General features: G+C 40.3%; 1 protein-coding gene across 1 annotated transcript in view; it reads right to left on the bottom strand.

Moving 5' to 3' along the window:
• Positions 1-23206, bottom strand: part of JARID2 (jumonji and AT-rich interaction domain containing 2) — a 298249-nt gene that overhangs the window by 170832 nt on the left and 104211 nt on the right. Inside the window, exon 2 of the mRNA XM_065398845.1 lies at positions 10488-10623. Within this exon, the coding sequence (XP_065254917.1) occupies positions 10488-10623 (136 nt within the window). The remainder of the gene's footprint in view (positions 1-10487; positions 10624-23206) is intronic.

The raw sequence follows: 23206 nt of genomic DNA, 5'->3' as shown, positions 1-23206 counted from the left end.
ATTCCATAGATCCCAAGTTGTCGGATTTTGAAGACTGATGCTCTAAGCAGATCTTTCTGATTTTCAATATCCTGAGGAAATCCAGTCACCTACAATCTGTATAAAACAGACCTATCTGCCTGCCAAAGAAACGAGTGTTTTTCAGACCCTGGTGTTAGGTTTTATAACAGGAAGAGTAACTAGTCAGATTATCTAGCAATTATATATATGCTGTCAAACATCTTTGTAGGATTAATTCAAGGTATGCTAAACCTGTGCATATTCAGATACAGAACTGAATGGACAGCATGACAGTAATCAGAAAAGCAAATCTAGAGAAGAAGTGATATCTTGTTTTGATTTCTAAAACAAGCACACAAAATACAGAAATTGATAGAGAATAAGATTTCTGACAGTACTCCAAGCTCTCTCACATAGCTGAAAATGTAAGCTGTGTTATTTCTGCTGCATACATCACCTATAAAAAGATTCCACAGTCTGAATTTAGCTGGCAATTTTATTGCTACAGGAGGCAGAACAGAATATAATTTGCTCATCCCTAGACTACAGAGGCCTGTGCTGCTGACAGCATCCAACAAAAATGTTTTAGGCAGTAAACTGAAGCAGATATTACCCTGGATCTGGAATACACTTTTGTTTTCTGTTGTGGGCAACGGTGGATTGATTGATTTAAATCCAAGCAATTTAAACCACCGGTTTTAATCCTGATTTAAATCAACAAACAGGAAACCTTGATCTAAATCATCCATTTTAATTTTGTTTTGCATTTGTAATTTCCAGTTATTTTCCTAAAAAAAGGTTGAATCTTGTCGATTGATAATCATTAAAACATGTTGATTTGTACCTAAATTTGGTGCTTTTTTTTTTTTTTTTTTTTTTAAACACTAACCAGGAGGATACCCTATATCTACAGACATTTATTTTAGCAATTCTGTAGCTTAATTTACATTTAACAGTTTCTTAATTCTTACTATGTTAGAAAATGCTTAATTATGTGTTTATTTTACTAAATGATTAATTTTTTACTTGAGATTTGTCAACTTCTGTTTGAATGAAACTTAAAATTAACAATGCACAAACCAGCATTTTAAAATGGTTAAATAAAACTACCTTAAATGTGCTTGATACATAAGAAAAACTTAAACAAAATACACATCTACCTCGATATAACGCGACCCGATATAACACAAATTTGGATAGAATGCGGTAAAGCTGTGATCCCGGGGGAGCAGGGGGGGGGGGGGGGGAGGGATGTGCACTCCGGTGGATCAAAGCAAGTTCGATATAACGCGGTTTCACCTATAAACGCAGTAAGATTTTTTGCCTCCCGAAGACAGCATTATATCGGGGTAGAGGTGTACGTTTTACATTTCATATTAATAGAGTTAATAAACAAAAGGGAGTACTATCTATATTCAGTGAACTGTACGGATTGTTTCGGGTTACCCTTTACTTCAAGATCTTAGAACTTTACAATTTATATATCATCTTCCCCACCCCCCATCATCCATAGTTGGCAGTGGATAATTGTAGCAGAGTGATATTTTTAGAGTCACTGACTATAAACACACAGAGGTATAATAGCAGCTATTTTCAAAGGTCTGTACAATGTTTCATAGTTAGAAAGAGACGCAACAAGGTAATGAGTCACAGTGTTTTCTGCATCTTTTAGGTGTGTGTGTGGGGGGGGGGGGGAAATGAACTGGGGGATAGGGGGAGTGGTAGTCTTTTAAAAAAGGTTCCTCTCATTTCCTTGTACTGTCACCAGACATAAAATTTAAGTTGCAAAGGCATCATTTGAACACAGTGGCATTGTGCAGGTGTCACTGAGGGCACAGTTTGGCCTGTAGGGTCTTTATAAAACCGGTGATGATGGATAAAGTAGAAAAAACCCATCTTTATTCTCAGAGCCCAGTCTCAGAGAGCTTGGCAGTTAGAAAAATAATTGCATCTTTAAACTGAAAAGGTGTGATATTAAATCAGTCAGTGTGACAAAAATGGGAACCAACATAATTTGTTAAAAATAAAAACAAAAACTGTTCAGAGTAGAACTGCACTGTAACTATTATTCATTAGATTAGGATTTTGAAATACTGTTACTGTAATGAATTTACAGTGTCACCTGAAAGTGAGAACAGGCATTCGCATGGCACTTTTGTAGCCGGCATTGCAAGGTATTTACAGGACAGATCTGCTAAACATTTGTATGCCCCTTCATGCTTCAGCCACCATTCCAGAGGACGCTTCCATGCTGATGACGCTCGTTAAAAAAATAATGTTAATTAAATTTGTGACTGAACTCCTTGGGGGAGAACTGTATGTCTCCTGCTCTGTTTTACCCGAAATCTGCCATATATTTCATGTTATAGCAGTCTCGGATGATGACCCAGCACATATTGTTCGTTTTAAGAACACTTTCACTGCAGATTTGACAAAACGCAAAGAAGGTACCAATGTGAGATTTCTAAAGGTAGTTACAGCACTCGACCCAAGGTTTAAGAATCTGAAGCGCCTTCCAGAATCTGAGAGGGACAAGGTGTGGAGTATGCTTTCAGAAGTCTTAGAAGAGCAACACTCGAAAGTACAGAACCCGAACCACCAAAAAAAGAAAATCAACCTTCTGCTGGTGGCATCTGACTCATATGATGAAAATGAGCCTGCATCAGGCCACACTACTTTGGATCGTTATCGAGCAGAACCCATTATCAGCACGTCCTCTGGAATGGTGGTTGAAGCATGAAGGGACATATGAATCTCTCTCATCTGACACGTAAATATCTTGCAACGCCGGCTACAACAGTGCCATGTGAATGCCTGTTCTCACTTTCAGGTGACATTGTAAATAAGAAGCTGGCAGCATTATCTCCTGTAAATGTAAACAAACTTGTTTCTCTAAGCATTGGCTGAACAAGAAGTAGGACTGAGTGGACTTGTAGGTTCTAACGTTTTACATTGTTTTATTTTTGAATGCATTTTTTTTTGTACATAATTCTACATTTGTAAGTTAAACTTTCACAATGAAGAGATTGCACTACAGTACTTGTATTGGGTGAACTGAAAATACTATTTCTTTTGTTTTTTACAGTGCAAATATTTGTAATAAAAATAAATATAAAGTGAGCACTGTACACTTTGTATTCTGTGTTGTAATTGAAATCAATATATTTGAAAAACGTAGAAAACATCCAAAAATATTTAAATAAATGGTATTCTATTATTGTTTAACAACACAATTAATTTTTTTAATCATTTGACAGCCTTAGTAAATATTCTCTCTTCGAACATGCATAGTTAATTTAGAAACCAATAAAAGAGGTCACCCTTATTGGACAGCATTCTGTCTTAAGAGACTGCCCCCAAAGACTCCTAATATATACAGAGTATGATTCTGCTTCACCTTTATCATAATACCTTTGTTGTGTTTGCAGAGGTTGTACACACAGATTCTACATAAAAGTTATCTGTCAGAAATAAGTGCATCCCAAATTATTTGTAACTCTAAACTATTTGTGTATCCTGCTTTTTGGACCTGGCAGTTAGACAGATATGGAGGTAGAAAATGTATAATAATATTCTAGACTGATATACTTAATTGTCTTGTTGGCGGATAGTGAGTTATATTGAATTGTACCAATGCACTTCAGTTAGGCTTGGGCATTAATTATAAGAACGGCTATACTTGGTCAGACCGAAGGTCCATCTAGCCCAGTATCCTGTCTTCTGACAGTGGCCAATGCCAGGTGCCTCAGAGGGAATGAACAGAATAGGTAATCATCAAATGGATCCATCCCCTGTAGCCCATTCCCAGCTTCTGGCAAACAGAGGCTAGGGACACCATCCCTGCCCATCCTTGCTAATAGCCATTGATGGACCTATCCTCCATGAATTAATCTAGTTCTTTTTTGAACCCTGTTATAGTCTTGGCCTTCACAACATCCTCTGGCAAGGAGTTCCACAGGATGACTGTGCGTTGTGTGAAAAAATACTTCCTTTTGTTTGTTTTAAACCTGCTGCCTATTAATTTCATTTGGTGGCCCCTAGTTCTTGTGTTATGAGAAGGAGTAAATAACACTTCCTTATTTACTTTCTCCACACCAGTCATGATTTTATAGACCTCGATCATATCCCCCCTTAAGTCATCTCTTTTTCCAAGCTGTAATCTCCCCTCATATGGCAGCCATTCCATAGTCCTAATGATTTTTGTTGCCCTTTTCTGAACATTTTCCAAATCCAATATATCTTTTTTTAGATGGATTTATATAGAGAGGCAATATGATATTTTCTGTCTTATTATCTATCCCTTTCTTAATGATTCCTAATGTTCTGTTCACTTTTTTGACTGCCACTGCACATTGAGTGGACGTTCAGAGAACTATCGGACTCAATGACTCCAAGATCTTTTCTTGAGTGGTAACAACTAATTTAGACCCCATCATTTTATATGTATAGTTGGGATTATGTTTTCCAGTGTGCATTACTTTGCATTTATCAACACTGAATTTCATCTTCCATTTTGTTGCCCAGTCACCCAGTTTTGAGAGATCCTTCTGTGGTTCTTTGCACTCTGCCTGGGACTTAACTATCTTGAGTAGTTTTGCATCATCTGCAAATTTTGCCACTTCACTGTTTACCCCTTTTTCCAGATCATTTATGAATATATTAAATAGGACTGGACCCAGTACAGACCCCTTGGGGACACCACTATTTACCTTTCTCTATTCTGGAAACTGACCATTTATTCCTACCCTTTGTTTCCTATCTTTTAACCAGTTACCAATCCATGAGAGAACCTTTCGTCTTATCCCATGATTGCTTACTTTGCTTAAGAGCCTTTGGTGAGGGACCTTGTTAAAAGCTTTCTGAAAATCTAAATACACTACATCCACTGGATCCCCCTTGTCCACATGCTTGTTGACCCCCTCAAAGAATTCTAGTAGATTGGTGTGGCACGATTTCCCTTTACAAAAATCATGTTGACTATTCCCCAACAAATTATTTTCATCTATGTGTCTGACAATTTTGTTCTTTCCCATAGGTTCAACCAGCTTGCCCGGTACTAAAGTCAGGCTTAATGGCCTGTAATTGCCGGGGTTACCTCTGGAGCCTTTTTTAAAAATTGGCGTCACATTAGCTATCCTCCAGTCATTTCGTACATAAGCGGATTTAAATGATAGGTTATAGACTATAGTTAGTAGTCCTGCAATTTCACATTTGAGTTCCTTCAGAACTCTTGGGTGAATACCATCTGGTCCTGGTGACTTATTACTGTTTAGTTTATCAATTTGTTCCAAAAGCTCCTCTAATGACACCTTAATCTGGGACAGTTCCTCAGATTTGCCACCTAAAAAGAATGGCTCTGGTTTGGGAATCTCCCTCACATCCTCAACCGTGAAGACTGACGCGAGGAATTCATTTAGTTTCTCCATAATGGCCTTATGGTCCTTAAGTGTGCTGTATTATGTTGTATTTTTATTTAAAAATTGATTGTTACTATTTGTATTACTGTAGCACCTAGGAACCCGTCTGGACCAGGACCTCTTTGTGTTAGGTGCTGTACAAATATACGCATGCACAAAAAGTAAGCTCTTTGGGGCAGAACTCATCTAACAACCACATATGTAAAGGGGAGAAAAATTAATATTCCACCAGAACAGCAGGCATACTACACTCAGTAAACCAAGAAGCAGACTGAAGATTTATAGAGAAAAATACATGAAGGTTTTGTATCTCCAGGCCCAACACCAACCAGAACTCATCCTCATGCTTACAAATTCATCAACTAGGTCATGTTTATACACAAGTTTGGGAGAATATATTGGGCTAGCATATTTGGAGTCTATTTCATTCATCAGCTTTATGGGACAAACCTAAGGTTAGTGACAAATTTTATGAACATTGGAGTATTTCTGCTGTCTGCAAAATGACTACCTCATCGTCTTTATAGTATACTATTACTGATCATCTTAACAGAAAAAAATTCTTTGGACTTTTATCGTTTTTGAAGGTAATGTTACCATAAACAAAAAAAATCTAAAAATAGGATTGTAAAAGGTCATAAAAGTTTGGTTTATGAGCTACTCTTTTAAGGGTTCTGAATTCACTCTTGTAAACACAATGCAAGCAATAATTAAATCTTTTTTTCTTTTACAGCCATATTTCACATTTAAAGCTACGTAAGAAAACTATTTCAATGAGAACTACTGTAGTTTTCCTCTTACAAGAGGACTACTAAAAATTGGTATCTCAATCCCAAACACACCAGTCTCTATTATTAAAATTGTAATCCAAATAACAGACAATAATAATCAAAATCACAGTACAGGTCCCCTTTGGGTTTTTCAGTGTGCAAAATCGTTACTATAATCTGAGATAAAGTATCCCATTTAGTTCTACAAAGGGTTTCCTGACAACTTATAGAAACATCCTATTCTGATTTTTTGTTCCCACATGTTGGAAGAGAACCTAGTGAACAAAAGGTATATTGTACCAAAAAGGATAGTGGGTCATTCTATACTCTGAATATTTAGAGTCATCATAAACATACTGATATAGTATGTTTCAGCAGCTTCCTATATCCTTCCCTCTAAAATGCCTACTGGTTAAGTATTGGGGGAGGGGAGTGTTGTAAGAAGGGCACGAAGACAAACGCAAAGTGTACAAAATAATTTTTTTAACTAATTACTAACAGGGACAAAAAATGAGCTAAAGAAAAAGGTATGATGAGGAAGTCAGTCCTTAAGGAAACTACTGAACACTAACCAGGACCAGACAAACACCAGGGATTCTGCAATAAACTGAAAAAGCAAGGTTTGTTTTAGAAATAACTATCCACTGTGATTTCTTTATCAGTGATATGGGGACAGGGTAGAGGCGTTAATACAATTCAGCTTTCAGTATTTTAAAGACTATTTTAAACAAAAATAATTACATCAATGTTTTCATTTAAGAGTCTTGTATTATACACACACAGCCTAATTAACTGTCTGTCAGTGTCCTCTAGGTAGAACCAATACAAGCCCTACTGCAGATGTAGGCTCCCATAGATGGGTCCATTTCTACTGGATCTGCTTTTCACACAGGCAGCTAAAATGGTGAAGTAAATGGTTCCAGCTGCCAAAACAGTATGTATACTACAGCTCACACTGGTTTTAATTCTTTTTGAGGGCTTGTTTGTGGCTAACAATTTGTAATCCATAAAAAAATTTTTAGAAACAGTGGCTGCATGAGGTTATTGAATGTTTCCTTTGCCCCTTCCTCCATCACACAGAACTTACTAGGGATAAAAATATACTATAGGTTGCATGCCCATCATATTTCTAAAAAGAAGGGGAGATATTGGGAAATCTCCTGGCAATCTGGACATTGGCACCATTGCTATGATAATCTAACTTGGGGTCCTCATCTACCCGCAATGGAATTCTGAATACCTAGAAGTGCTTGATGACAATCTGTTGCTCTATAATGAGCATAGAAGCTTGATCTCATGGTATCAGAGTCTGCTTTCTGCTTCCAGATACCTGACTTTTGCAGTTTGCTGGAGGATGCTCTCCACTGCCTGCACCACCTGGTAAGAGCAATACCATGATTTTATAGTGCTGGAGTGAAGGCTGTATCTTTCAAATTTAAGTACATAAAACAACATTCAGGCACTTAATAAGGGGCCTCCTTTCTATAAATGCTGAGCACATGTAGCTCCCATTGAAGACAGATTCCCATTGAAGTCATCGGGAGTGGATAGTGTTCAACATCTCTGTAAAATCAGGACCTCATTTAGGTCCCTGACTTTTGGTCTCCAAGATTGAAAATTATGTCTCATGCATATAAAAAGAAGTAACACCAAATTCTCTCCCATATAGGACCTATGCCACACAACTCTTGAACAACCCCAATCAACTCTCAAAGGGGTTCTAAGGTTTATCCCTATCACAACATTTCTCTCCAACACAGTCACAACATTTTCTCACCACTGCATAGTAACCTCGTGAAAATTAAGTATGATCTGCATTTCCTTATTCCCCACATCGTAAGAGTTTTAAATTTAAATTAATGTATGTGGCCATATTTAAAAAAAAAAATGGAGTGTCATGAATATATTCTTAAATATCTTTTCCTCCACATCAGACCCTTTCTCCCTTTCACAAAACCTCACCTTTCTTTTAAATGGTGGTGGTTAAACAGATCCAGTGAAGGACAGTGCCTTCCTTAAATGCAACAGCTCTGCAGCTGAACACCTAGTGAAACATTTCATTAACAGAAAGGAATTAGAAAGGAAGCCCTTCTGGCTCAGAAAAAAAAGTAGGGCATATCTATACTTCAGCTGAAGTTTCAATTTCCAGCTCCAGCAGATGAACATCCACTAGCTTTGATCAAACTAGAACACTAAAACTGGCAACGTAGCCACAACGGCAAGGGTGGCAGCATGGGCGAGCCACCAGAGTACAATGCTGTCCAAGACCCTAGGTACATACTTGTGTGGCTAGCTCCTGCTACCACCTGCGTTAGTGTAGCTACGCAGCTCTTTTTAGCATGCTAGCTCAATCAAAGCTAGGGTGCATACATCTATCTGAGCTGGAAATTACCACTCCAGCTGCAGTGAAGACATACCCTTAGTCACCCATGTTTGTGGAGGGGGAGATTGTATTATAAAATAACAAATTAGTGAGGCATATTCTGAAGACATAGGCCATGTCATTGCCAGACAAGACTATGGCATACTCCGTGTCTGGTACCTGCATTGAAAGAGCATTCCCAGCCAACTCAGTTTTCATCTAGGCTGCCTTTGGAGAAACCAGACACCATAAAACCCTCAGCCATCCTGTAACCTGGCACACCATCAAAGCTTTCTAACACACAATTACTGTGCTTCACGCCTATACATTTTTTTTGCTTTGACTAAAGAAAACCCCCACAATGGAGTAAGAAACTTTAAAAAAAAAAAAAAAAATCATGCTTGACAGATGATCAATGCAGCAGAAGTGCTGGAGAAAAAAGAAAGCCAACACTGTTTTGCATACACCTTCAAGCTTATTAGTGACTTGCGGCTAAAGCTAGAGTGACCCTTCCCTTCAGATTAGTATTTGATATTATTACTGACCTCAACAGTCAGAGGGTATTCCTTAATCACATTGAAGAGGCTATTTATCTGATGCAATAACTTAAACATACACAGTCTGTATCTATCTATCCAGCCATCTAGGTCAGTGTTTCTCAAACTTTTGTACTGGTGACCCCTTTCACATAGCAAGCCTCTGAGTGCGACCCCCTTATAAGTTAAAAACACTTTTTTATATATTTAACACCATTATAAAGGCTGGATGCAAAGTGGGGTTTCGGGTGGAGGCTTACAGCTCACAATCCTCCATATAATAACCTTGTGACCCCCTAAGGGGTCCCAACCCACATTGTGAGAACCCCTATCTAGGTATTCCACTAGTGTCTGCCTCCCCGGGAATAAGTCAGCTTCTCAGAGACTCCAGTGAAATTTGATTCACCATGTCAAAAATGGAAGCTGCATACAAATATGAATAATCCACCAAGTAAGCACCCAGCTGTTGCTTTAATGTATTAGTGCATGTACAGTTATTCATATGCTGACAAGCATCTGCACTAAGCCTCTACAAAGAAACCTATCAGCTTTTGTCAGTGAAGAGAGAAACACAAACTTTCCCAGAAACTTGAACACTGTCAGTCATTTTCCATTTTCAACCCAGCATGATAAAGCCTATTTAAGGAAGGGTCGTGTATCACTGAATGAGCCCAGAAAAGCCACATTTTATACTCTCCTCTGAAGGTATCACATCTTTCTTACTCAAAGAGAGAGAGCAAGAGTACTGAGAGACTGTGAAACCATTCCTTCATTGGCCAAAGGGCTTAATGACAAAGATGAAAATTAAACTCTTTCCAACCTCAGCCACACTTCTCTATTTTCACCTCCCTTCTCCCCCACTTCTGCCCACATGCCTCCATTATGGGGTGGAGAAAGTTGCATGATGGGAACTTGATCCCTGTGCGACTCATTTCTGCCCCACAACAATTTGTGAACATTTCCCAAAAGGCATTGTGCTGGATGGTGGCACATGGCTCAGTGAGTTACCTATCCATTGTGCAACACAGTTTGCATTGACACAAGCATTCCTGTGAGTACGTGCAGCACTGACACAAGCGGCCAAGCAAGCATGCGCATAAGAAACACGCTAACTCCGGCAGTGACATACACTGACATAACTTGGGTCGACCAAAGGTTTTAGTGTAGACATGACCTCAGTATCCCGCTTTTATGGCGCCCCGGGTCTACACAGTTTGTTGGGGACAAGAGTCAGTACAGGTAAAGTGAACCCCTTAAGCATTCAATATCCAAGTTCTCCTAAATTGTGCCGATCAAAAGGACAATGTGTTTGCCAACCTATGTATTGTCTTCTTGCTTCTTAAAACTAGCATTACACTTAAAATGACAGAACTCTTCCAGTTGAACCAGAGAAGAGACTTACCATTCACAGTCTTGAGACTCCCATTAATGCCGTCACCATGTTGCCTCTTCTGTGCATTTTTGAACTCCTTTAGAGATAAGTAAAGGACCTTTCGTACCACCCTCTCCTCTGACCATGGAATCCCATCACTGTCATCCTAGAGAAAATGATAATGGAAAGGAAACATTTACTGGAAGGATCTAAACAAATTAGTTCAAAAGAGATCTTCTATCTAGACAAAGAACTGATAAAGAATAAAAACTGTGTAGTACGCAAACCCTATATAATTTGAACATCAGTGGCATTAACACATGACAGGAACATGGAAATCAGCTCATTAGTCCGTCTGATCCATTATTCTGCTCCTAGCAGTAGCCAATATCAGGTACTATAGAAGAAGTAAAATTTATTTTTAAATCGCTATAATGAACCCTACTGCACAGAGAAATTTATCACAGCCGGGAAATATTCCCCCATTCTCAGAGACCGGTAAAAGTAGAAACAACACTGAATTGAGCTGCAGAAAACATTTAAGTAAATACAGTGTACCAACATAACATGTTGTCATTTGTGTGTCTTGATACTGCCTCATGCCTCAATATTTTATATACTGATGCAATATCAACTGCTCACTGGTATAACAGTGTATCTGAATTATAGTAGTACATTACATTTGACTACAATGAAGTTACTGTGGTTTAATATCAGAGTAGAACAACGTGGAATTTGGCCTGTGGAGCATATTGTTTTCTAAGCTACTTTTAGGAGACAAAAACTGTATTGCAAAAAGGAACACTAGAGTATGTAATATTTGGTAGTTGCTTTAGTTAAAAGGTTAGTTCCCTGCAAAATTATTTCCCTAAAGCTTTTAGCATTCAAATTAGTATAGTTAGAAAATTGTTCTAAGGGCATATGTAGGAGTAAGGTAAGTCTTTTTGCATCTCATTTTCTTATGCTCTAGCTTTCCTCAGGATTCTTCTTACAATCATAATTTATGGTTTCTAGCCCTAGAATTCCTCAAGGGCTGCATCCCTGCCAAGTGGGAAAATTAGAGTTTTCTGGACAGCCCTTGTTTACGCAAGCATACCCCACTGCACTGCCACACTTCACTGAGAAACCAAAACACCACTATCAATGATCCACTCCAGAGGGCAATAGGGTTTACATTGTGTGAGAGAAGTGACCAACAACATTAACTTTTTAAAAATAAACTTATTTTAGGGTGACTATCAACACCTTTTCTTAGCTACACCAGTGAGATATTTGAGGCTAGGAGGAGCCTGTTGAACTCTAAGCATACATCTTTTCCTCCCAATTGCCTGACTGATTACTTGACCAAAATATACATATATGAAGGCCAAACAATGACTACAGTGAAAAAAGTTAGTATCCTGGCAGCAGAATGTTCCTCTCACACTAGGGACATGCTACTATACTACAAACAAACACAGAACTATGCCCATATAGCTTTTGGAATATATGGAACTTCAAGCCAAGAAAGCAGGAACTTTGTAATTGAAGTGAAACATTTATGGAAAAATTCTCTAGGCAAGTACTTTGAAGAGAATGGTGATCTCAATTGCCTTGACAACAGATGTTTACACAAATTGAATTTCAGTTTGCCATTTTCCTGCCAATACAACTTCAGTCCACACGTTTCTCCTCTCCCCTACTAGGCATGACCAGAACTGGCAGAGTGAGGACAGTAATCAACTAACAGGTATCCACGCTAGACGTAATTTTAATAAAGATTAGCAGGATTGTCAGTTGTATTTTTCCAACACACATTGAAAGTAAACTACAGTAGGGATCGCTTCTGATGTAGAACAATGTGGACAACAAAGTTTGTCGTCATTGCTGGCAGTGTCCTGATCTCTCAGTTAGTTAGTAGATGAGAAAAGCATGATGATTTAATTAAGAGTTTTCCCTTAGTGGTAAAGGTATTTTTTGCTCAGTTAGAAAAAAGGCCGTAACATCTAATGCATTTGTCTGAGCTTATCAATTTAGTGTTTATAACATGAAGAGTCTAACGTTTCCTTAAAATGTTAAATTGGTATTTATACATGCTGCTACACAGATGACCGGGGCGAGGAAAAACGGTGGTGTGCTTTAAATGGTATTTCAAATATGGCCTGAGGACATTACCTATGAGTTGTGATGCCATGGTTGAGTTATATGGGTCATCCAAACAAGAAGCAACAAAACTTTATCACCCTACACAGTTACATATTTTGTTTAAACTACAGATATGAAACAATTAAGAATTCATAAATAAGTCAAGAAACTCCCTGGTGTCTTTTTCTTAGATCCACTGACCCTAATGGAGAAACCACTGGCAAAAATTGCTTGGCTCCCACTTCTCACCCCCTCCCCGCCCACAGCAATTGGAACAGACACTCCATGCCCCCAGAGACCTGAAATTCACCTGAAAACTCCAGCAAGGGCCTGTACTGATCCCGGCAGATAAAAATGCAGCTTTTCTAAATTCAAGAAATCCTACTGTAATCCATTTAACTATAATATGGAAGCTGGCTGCCATTGAAAGAACATAGCAGCATATTTTGTTCCAATGCCATCAGAGTGAAATTTGCTGACACTGACCTTTAAAATATTCCTGGCACACACTTATCAGTGAGCAGAGTGCAACTGAGTGAGTGACCTATGAAATGTACAGTATATTCTCTGGAACATCTCAGTTATAGACACAATTCAAGAGGAAGTAGTAAAGGAAAATCTAAAGTGAGAGACATGTCTAATCTACTTTTCTTAGGTTTAGACAATTCACTTTTTTTAAGTTACTAAAACATGTAGATCAACGCTTTGATCCTTCTCCTCCTACAATGTACTATAGACCCAGAAGAGGTCCTGGTAGAACTTTTACCAAGACATAGTACAATCGCACAGTGAGATTTGTTTGTTACTGTTTTTGTTTTAAAGTTGGCAGCCACAGCCTCACCACAGAACATTCTCTGGTAAACGCACACCTGTTGAAGGACCTGATGAGCAGTAGTTCCATCAGAGAACAAAGGGGTTCCAAAAATTAGCACCATAGCTCTCTGCAACCACTAAAGCTATAAGATTACATTTCACATTATTACAGAGCAATCTTCTCCTTTGTGTAACTGTAGAGCCAAGACGAATCATGCTGGCTTAATCTTCACACCACAATAGTGGCACTTGCAATGTATATGCCCTAGAGGGAGGGTGGCTCCACAACCAGAACTTCCACCCACCCAGAGGCCTACCCACACTGCAATATGAGAGAGCCACAACAAAACAGCCATCCTACTTCAGTAAAGACTTCAATTTCTCCAATACAGTATCTTTCAAGAGCAGCAAAATAAGGGACCACGCCATTGCCAATAACCATGGTTGCACATCTCCACATCTAAAAAAGCAATAAAAATGTATCATCATCATAAGCTACATTTCCCCTCAGGCATCCAATGTAAAAGCAGACCGGAGGCAGAAAGCAGCTGACCTGGAGCCTAGCTGCATTCTTTCAGCTAGTAAGTTCCAACTCTTGACACATTAGTTATAATTGCATAGGTCAGAACTTTGCATCATAACATCAGTGAAGGAAGACTTGCTGAATGCCTCACTTCGTACACTACCAGTCAATTGGGTTAGTTAACTCGCCTGATAAAATAGGGTATGTCTATACTACCCGCTGGATCGGCAGGCAGCGATCGATCCACCGCGCGTCGGTTTATTGAGTCTAGTCTAGATGCGATGAATCAACCCCCAAGTGCTCTCCCGTTAACTCCTGTATTCCACCGGCGCAAGAGGCACAGGTGGAGTCGACGGGGGGAGCGTCAGGAGTCGACTCACTGCAGTGAAGACACTGCGGTGAGTAGATCCAAGTACGTCGACTTCAGCTAAGTTATTGACGTGAATGTACAACAAGATGCAATGGCTGGAAGCTGAACCTAGTCAAATTTAGTCTAGAAAAAAGGTGTACATTTTTTAACATGGAGGGTAGCCAACCATTGGAACAATTTACCAAGCATTGTGGTGGATCCTCCGTTATTGGAAATTTTAAAATCAAGTTTGGATGTTGTTCTAAAAAAAATGCTCTATTTCAAACAAAAATTAAATAGGTGCAAATCCTATGGCATGTGTTAAACAGGAGGTCAGACTAGATCACAGTGGTTCCTTCTGACCTTATAACATGAGTTAATTTTATTTATAATTGAAGTAGTACAAGTCCCAACAGATCAGAGTTAAAATGCTAATTGCAGTATTTCTTTTAAACAATTACATTTATTTTTCTCATCTGCTAAACAATTTTGGGGAACTTTGCATCACACATTTAGTATCTAAACATCAGCCGAAGTGCCTGCTAGTGGCAGATTGCTGAATACAATATGGAAGAAGAAAAACACATCATTCCCTATGATTTGGCACACAAGCCTCTACCAGCCAGAGATGAGTAGTAAGCTTCTGTAGAAGCTTGATCTCTGCTAAATGTACCAAGGACAACCCTGTTCCAAGGTAACTGGTTTGTACATTTTTCTTTATTTGTAAAATTTCATACTCACTGTTTTTGAAGCTAAGTGACAAAGCTATTGTCGTATACAAATCATTTAAAAGTGGTTTTATTTTAAGTTCTTTACCTGTGCCACTTTGCACCTCACAATGCAACCAGAGCTTACAATTTGTTCACTGTGGGTGAAACTCAACCCTGTGCTGAGGGCCTGCACAAGGACTATGCACCACTTAAGTCCCACTTAAGCTCCATTTTGAGAATTTAAGTGGTGCATAGGCCCTCTGTACAGGGTTGAATTTCACCTTTTTGAATGCTACTGCTTTACAACAAGCACCAAAAGCACTATTACTTCTATATTCATTCAACTGATACCACATTCTTAGGCTCGGCCTAGCCTTTAGCAAATAGTTCATATGGTAAAAAAGCACCTGAAGCAAGGGCAAATGCACACAAACACAGAAGGCTATTTGTTTTACTTTTCATAAATAGTTTAACTGCAAGGATGGCTTTATTTAAAGAGTCAGGACTTTGTAAGGTACAAGGATAGCTATAGACAGGTAGGTAATGACTCAGTATGTCTGGCATATTTCCAGTTCTCTTGGGTCTTTCCCCAGCAAGCACTTCTTGACCCCCATTTCTCATGCCAAGTTGCAATCAGCAAAACAACAATAAACAAATCCAATCAAACAAAAAAAGCCTAGCACAGGAGCCAGCAGTTGGTAAAGATTACCATGGCACCCACTGCATTAAATGAATATGCTTTCATGATTTGGTAGCCCCAAGGGCGTCCTCCCACAAAGGTAAGAAGGTCAGTCTGAAGCAATGGGAAAAATAAGCCACAAGTTTCTGTCCTTTCCTCAGGAGAGATTTTTGAGCGAGAACTATTTAAAAGATGGTTTTCTTGCTGGCTAAAATATGAAAGAATCTGCCTTCGGCATGAATAGTAGAGTGAATTTTCTGGGAGAACGATTGGATGCCAACACACTTTCCCCCCCTCATTAAGGGACTAAAACTGAATTATTTGTTTACTAAATAAATGGAACCCTGTGACAGATTTTCACAAAGACACAGCAATTACACATTTCAAAGACAAAAGTGGAAGGATGGTCTAATAGTTAAACTTTGCTTCTATTCCCAACTCTGCCACAAATATTCTGTGCAACTTTGGGCAAATTATGTAACTTAACTGTGCTTCAGATTTTCCATCTGTGTAGTACAATTATAATGCTTTTGTACAGGTGTGTTGTGAAGCTGAATTCGGTAATGTTCATACAGCAGAGATTCTCAGTAAAATAGCAAACTTTCCCATATTATATATGCCCTATTTCTCTGCTTAATTCAAGTTAGAGGCCTTCACTATTTTCAGTTTTTATATGTATATGATTTTTATCATAAGATCAGGGTTTGTGAAATATTGCAAGGTGACAACCCTGGAGATCAATCCTCCATGTACAGCATAGAACTCCCCTTTACTGTCCCACCAATGTCTCTCAACCTTCTTCTGGAGTAACAACTTCTAGACGTGAAAGTTTAGTTCTGTCCTCATGCCCAATAAACCACTGTGCTCAGCACAGACTAGCAAGAGAAGTTATACCTACAGCACAGGTATGTGAAGCCAGGTTTTTTAGAGCTTTCCATTACTCTACAACACAGCTATTTAAAGTAAAACTCTCAACACATTCTAGTAGCAATCATTCAGCCTAGATTTTCTATAGTTAAGTGCTATATTATGCTTAAATAGAGCTATATTCAGTTTGCAAGGAGTTATCCCTAATTTTTATGGTTTACTAGTTTCTACCAAACTCTCTGAATAAAATTCACACTTATTTAATATTTAACTTTTTTTAGCAAGTTTAACTATCCAGAGGATGCAAGAGTTGCTCATTTAAAACAAAATTTTTATATTAAAACAGTGCAGAAGGAGTTAAATTGATGAGGATTGATAAGGCTTTATGGATACAGATTTCTGCCTGCTGAGAAACCTAACGTCCTGTCTAACGTAGGAAAATAGCTAACATTTTTTAACGTGTCCTAGCACATTGTCAAATATGATTTCGCACCTACCTAACAGTCTAACATTAAAAATGGCTTATGTATTCCATGACAAGCAGCTAGAGTCATTCAGGGGAGGAGGGATAGCTCAGTGGTTTGAGCATTGGCATGCTAAACCCAAGGTTGAGAGTTCAATCCTTGAGGGGGCCATTTAGGGAACTGGGGTAAAAATCTGTCTGGGGATTGGTCCTGCTTTGAGCAGGAGTTGGACTAGATGACCTCCTGAGGTCCCTTCCAACCCTGAGATTCTATGACCAACTGACATTGTTTAAAATAGGGGTGGGCAAACTTTTTGGCCTGAGGGCCACATCTGGGAATAGAAATTGTATGGCGGGCCATGAATGCTCACAAAATTGGGCTTGGGGTGCAGGAGGGGTAAGGGCTCTGGTTGGGGGTGCGTGCTACGGGGTGGGGCTAGGGATGAGGAGTTTGGGGTGCAGGAGGGGGATCAGGAGTGGGGCAGGGGGTTGGGGTGTGGGGAGAGGCTATGGGGTGCAGGCTCTGAGCAGCGCTTACCTCAAGCGGCTCCCGGAAGCAGTGGCGTGCCCGTTCTCTGGCTCCTACGCAGAGGCGCGGCCAGGCGGCTCTGCACACTGCCCCATCTGCAGGCACCACCCCTGCAGCTCCCATTGGAGCGCCCGGGAGCCGGAGCAGGGCCATGCTGCGGCTTCCGGGAGCCGCGTGGAGCGGCCCCCGACCCAGCGCCCCTGCTGGAGCGCCAGAGTGGGGCTGAGCCGCTCGGTACAGTCCCCGACCCAGCGCCCCGGCTGGAGCTTGCGGGCCAGCTTAAAATGGCTCACGGGCCAGATCTAGCCCGCAGTTTGCCCACCCCTGGTTTAAAAGGTGTTAAACTGTGTTTACATTAGGTGCAACGTCGTGTTTAAATATGTGTTGGCTAACATGGGGGGAATTCTCTCTATTAGCAGTACAATTAGCATTTAGTGCTTTAGGTATTTAGATAGGAAATTTTCTAAGAAAAAAATATTAATTTTTCCTTTAAGACCTTCTGGTACGAGGCAGCTCTTGTTTAGTAGATATGGGGTTAATTTGGAGCAGAACCCTCTTTTTATGATTGGTGGAGAGGGGGAAAAAGGGGAAACAAAAATGTCTGCCCACATGAGGCTACTAAGAGGGAACACCACTTCACATCTTTTCTACTAGAGTTCCCATTCCTGGCAACCTACACTCTTGGTCCTGCTCTACACTTAAAAATTAAGATTGACCTAACTTGGTCGCTCCGGGCTGTGAAAAATTTTGTGGCTTGAACGCTCTAGTTAAGTTGATCCAGCCTCTGAGGTAGACACAGCAGATTCTTCTGTCAAACTAGCTATCGTCTCTTGAAAAGGTGGATTAACTACATCGATGGAAAGCCCCCTTCCACCGATGTAAGAAGCTACTACACAACAGTGTTACAACAGCTCAGCTGCAGCACCATAGCAGTGCCACCGCAATGTAAACACGGCTCCAGAAAATGTGTGTACTTCAAAGCACATCTCTCTCTCTCTCTCAGTTCTCACATATGAGCTGCATGGCAGATAAAACGCCACATGGTTTTGTGTAACAAAAGGACTTAAGAAGATTTGAGCCTGATTTACTTAATCTTGTGCACATAACCATACAGTGATGGAGGGGAATAATATATTTGAAAACCTTTTTTTAAGTACAAATTACTAGGGATTTTGGGCACATCAAACTTTTGGGGGACTACCCTGAAATACCTTGAAGAAGCCCAGTTTTCAGAGGGCAACTCCAGTTGTATTTCATATAAGTCAGGCCTCTCTTAAAAAAAAAAAAAAAGTTTCTCAAAATAGACACCCCAAAATTGAGGTACCCAAAATCACTAGACATTTTTAAACATTTTGGCTTTAAAATGTTAAAAATTCATTTAGTACTGGCTCCATGGGTAACTCATTCTTTTATATAAGTTCAGAACCCTTGGCAATGGTTTTGCAAACCTAGGAAAGCAGCACATGAACATACTGAAAGCATAACTGTTGCTCTTGTTGGTCTACCAAGGTAAATACTTGAAGAAATACTAAACCCAAATAAATGCACACTAACATCAGTTTTGAAGTTTTCATTTATCAAATTAGAACAGAACTTCAGATGTGTCTTTCATCTGGCCATAGTTTGCCTGGATGCCATGACTTCCTAGAAATGCATTTACAATGTAATTATCATTTTGCACCCAGAAGGAAGGAGTTCAGACTTCAACTTAAACAAAGCAACACACACAAACAAGTCTCAAAAGAAGTTTTAGGGTTTTTTCCAGTGTAGGGTTACCATATTTAAAAAATAAAAAAAAGAGGACACTCCACGGGGCCCTGGTCCCGCCCCTTTCCCACCCCAACTCCGCCCCAACTCCACCCATTCCCCGCCCCTTCCCCAAAGTCCCCGCCCTAACTCCCCCTCCTCCCTCCCAGCCACGCAAAAAGGGCTGCCCCAGCGCTACCGGCTTCACAGTTTGCCGGGCAGCCCCCAGACCCTGTGCCCCCGGCCGGCGCTTCCCCAGCGCAGCTGGAGCCCGTGAGGGGAAGCGCCCAGCCGGGGGCACAGGGTCTGGAGGCTGCCCGGCAAACCGTGAAGCTGGTAGCGCTCGGGCTTCGGGCAGCCCCCATGCCTCCGGACCCTGCGCCCCCGGCCAGGCACTTCCCCTCCCGGGCTCCAGCGGCTGTGCTCCTCCCCTGACTCTTCGGCTCTGTTTAAGAGCCGAGCTGCCCGAGCGCTACCGGCTTCGGGCAGCCCCCATGCCTCTGGACCCTGCGACCCCGGAGCCCGGGAGGGGAAGTGCCTGGCCGGCGGCTCAGGGTCCGGAGGCAAGGGGGCTGCCCGAAGCCGGTAGCGCTCGGGCAGCTCGGCTCTTAAACAGAGCCGAAGAGTCAGGGGAGGAGCACAGCAGCCGCGGGAGGGGAAGTGCCCGGCCGGCGGTATTTTTCCCGGACATGTTCGGCTTTTTGGCAATTCCCCCCGGATGGGGGTTTGATTACCAAAAAGCCGGACATGTCCGGGAAAAAACGGACGTATGGTAACCCTATTCCAGTGACCAGTGGATGGGAGGGAGAGACAGAAAAGCAAGATAGGACAACAACATTATTGTAACCTTAATGGCAGAGAAAGCAGTACAGAAGGAATTCGAGAGATTAAAGTCACTCTGATGTCTAACACTTTAAAAAATAAAACTTCAAAACAGTATGGCGGTTTTCATTCAAATTGCCTTTAAACCCTGTATACATCATTGTATTCAGATGGCAAAATACTCCTTTTTATATTCTTAATTCCATGACAACACTAAAGGATCACCACCCACCAAAACATAGAATGACCTACATGTCAGGAAATAAAGAAGCAACTGTATGATAAATATAAATGAGAGCTTCTTTAATTTTTAAAATAAGGATACCACCCCACAATACTATTTATACGAAACAAATCACTTTTAGCACAATGTAAGGTCTTTTACAGGATTATTGCTTGAAACCAATTTATATCTGATCAAAAGCTTTGTAGTAGTTCCTTATTGGATTTGGGTTACGGGACATTTGTCTTTAAATAAGGAATGTCCCTTAAAATACAGGATGGTCGGTCACTTTAGCTGCAACTGTTGGACGTGCACACACATACACACACAGTTCCAATATAGAGAGAGTATTAGGCTTACAATAAAACTGACAGCACACACTCATACGCAGCAAATTTGACTTCTATGAAACCCCATAAAATAATGTGTACTTGTCTTTGATTGCAGCCTATTAAAATACTACAGCTGAAATCGGATTGTGATCTTCTGTTGAAAAATAATTTATTATGTAACAACTCTGACAGCCTGAATCTCTGGCCACCAACAGAGTCTTTATAAAAATCTGCTGGGCGGCTGCCAATTCAGCTCTTTGGAGTTGGGGAATGCGAGACATCTGAGCCAGTAGTCAAGGCAGCCACATGTGCTGTGACATCCATAGCCCTACACCTTTGTGGGTAAACGGTACAGCCCAAGAATAAAGCAGGAAGGAAGGAAAGAAGGAAAGTCATATTGTTGCTAGATCCAGAACCCTTTGCCTCTCTGGTGAAAAATTGCTGCATGGAATTGGGAGATTCCACATTCTAAATATTCTCTCTGCCTCTGAGCTCTCATTAAAGCTCTTCACTGAGCACATCTCCGTACGCAGTACCTAGAATGCAGGGGAAAGGGTATAAAGTAGCTCCAGATAATTAAACTCAAGCATCTTGTTCCTAATGAATTTCATTTTGATTCAGCTCTTATTTCTTATAGTATTTAAGCCAGACAGTATGCAACTATGCTAACAACAACAGTAAAAAGTGATCTTTACATTTCAGAGGTTTGACAAACTATAGGTGTGAGCTTTCCTGAACTCAACCCAAACTTGCTGCATTTAATTATCGTCAGACTGAATGAAGCACCCTCAGAATAGAATGCCTGACCCTTCACTCATGAAGTTGTAACCTTTGTCATGTGCCAAAAGCAGCATCATAATTACAGCAATAACAGACAACAACAAAAATTAAAATGGCTTGAAAGTCCATTTAAATGCATCTTCTCCACTGTTCTTGCTATTCATTATTTTAAAGGGACCTAAATGTGTACTAGGCACTTCATAGCTCCTGGAAGGTCATTGCGGATCAGATCAGGAATATTGGACATCTTCGGGGGCTGATCAACATTAGAGAAGTTGCGCCAGTGAAACTAAATCTATTCACATGAGTAGAACACAACACTTCTAGAGGAGACCTGCCCTATGGTTAATAATTTCTTTCCGTTTTTAAGGACATTCAACTATGTAGGAACATGAACAAGAAAACGAAGGCTTTGTCTACACCAAAAAAAGCCAGTACAGGTTATATCAGGTCCCCAAATGAAACACGGTAAATGGGCAAAAGGACTTTTTTGCCGTCATAACTGTGTCTACACTAGTTCGTTGGTTATCAAATTAACTGAGTTCTTGTGGGCAACTTAGTTCCTTTTCCATGTTCCCAGGTAGCTGAACACCCTTTAAAGTAGGACTAAACGGCTTAACATAGGGCTGGTAACAAACCCAATTAAGTTAAATCAACACGAACCACTCAAACCAATGTCAGAGTGTTCTCACAAAGGGGGCTATACATATTTAACTGAACTATTTAGTTTAGTGCACACTGTGTGTGAAGACCAGGCCTTACATCTGGAGGAGGCTAAGGATATGTCTACACAGCAAAGAAAACAAACAAACAAAAATACCAACAAGGTGGAGCCTGGGTCAACTGACTTGGGCTTGAGGAGCTTGAGCTGCAGGACTACAAACAACTGCGTAAACATTTGGGCTGATCCTGGACTCTGAAACCCAGTGATGGGGAGGGCTCAGAGCCTGGGCTCCAGCCTGAACCTGAACATCTATACTGCTATTTACAGCCCTGTAGCACAAGCACCATGAGCACAAGTCAGTTGACCCAGGTTCTGCAACTCTCTGCCACTTTTTCTGCACTGTATAGACACCCCCTTACTGTCTTTCAAGAGATAAGGGCTTGCACACACCAACAGCAAAGAAGTCCTGTCTCTACTTTCAAAGTTATATTCTGACTTTCAATAACTTTCCAATAGGCAAGACACTATCACGCAGTGTTCCAGGAAAAAAATCATAACTAAATAAAAAGGCATCTGCTCCACAATTTGTCACCTAGCGACTATTCAGTGAATCTGTCCAATAACTTCCAAGAAGTACTGCAGAGCATCTATTCCAATTAATTCAGGCTAAAAGAAGTTATAAAGGCACATACCTAGCACTGCACTCATAGCAGCTTACTAGGTATGCTAAAGCTAAATATTTAAAATATACTATTGTACATAGTCATGCTATTAGATGTCTAAAAAGCTGACAAATGCATGTGCAGCACCTCACCCTAGGCATTGCCATATGTGATCTGCAGTGATCAATATATTTTAAAACAATGGAAGCAGGAGTAGCTATAAGACACAGGTATCACTGAGGCAGGTGAAGTGATGATCAGTGATGACACCTTTTTTAAAAAAAAAAAACTAGAAAAAGCATGGAGATTTCTGTAGGGAACAGGTGCTTCCATCTGCATGGAAAGACATTTTAGTGCATAGATAGTTCACAAAAAGTAGCTATTTGGTAGAGTTGGTTAAAAAAAATTGAAAAATCTTCATGGAAATTTCAACCAGCTTATGGACTAGGCATGCTTTTTGGAA

This window comes from Emys orbicularis, chromosome 2, assembly GCF_028017835.1.
Source record: "Emys orbicularis isolate rEmyOrb1 chromosome 2, rEmyOrb1.hap1, whole genome shotgun sequence".
Lineage (NCBI taxonomy): Eukaryota > Metazoa > Chordata > Testudines > Emydidae > Emys > Emys orbicularis.
This window is presented reverse-complemented; position numbering and strand designations above follow the sequence as displayed.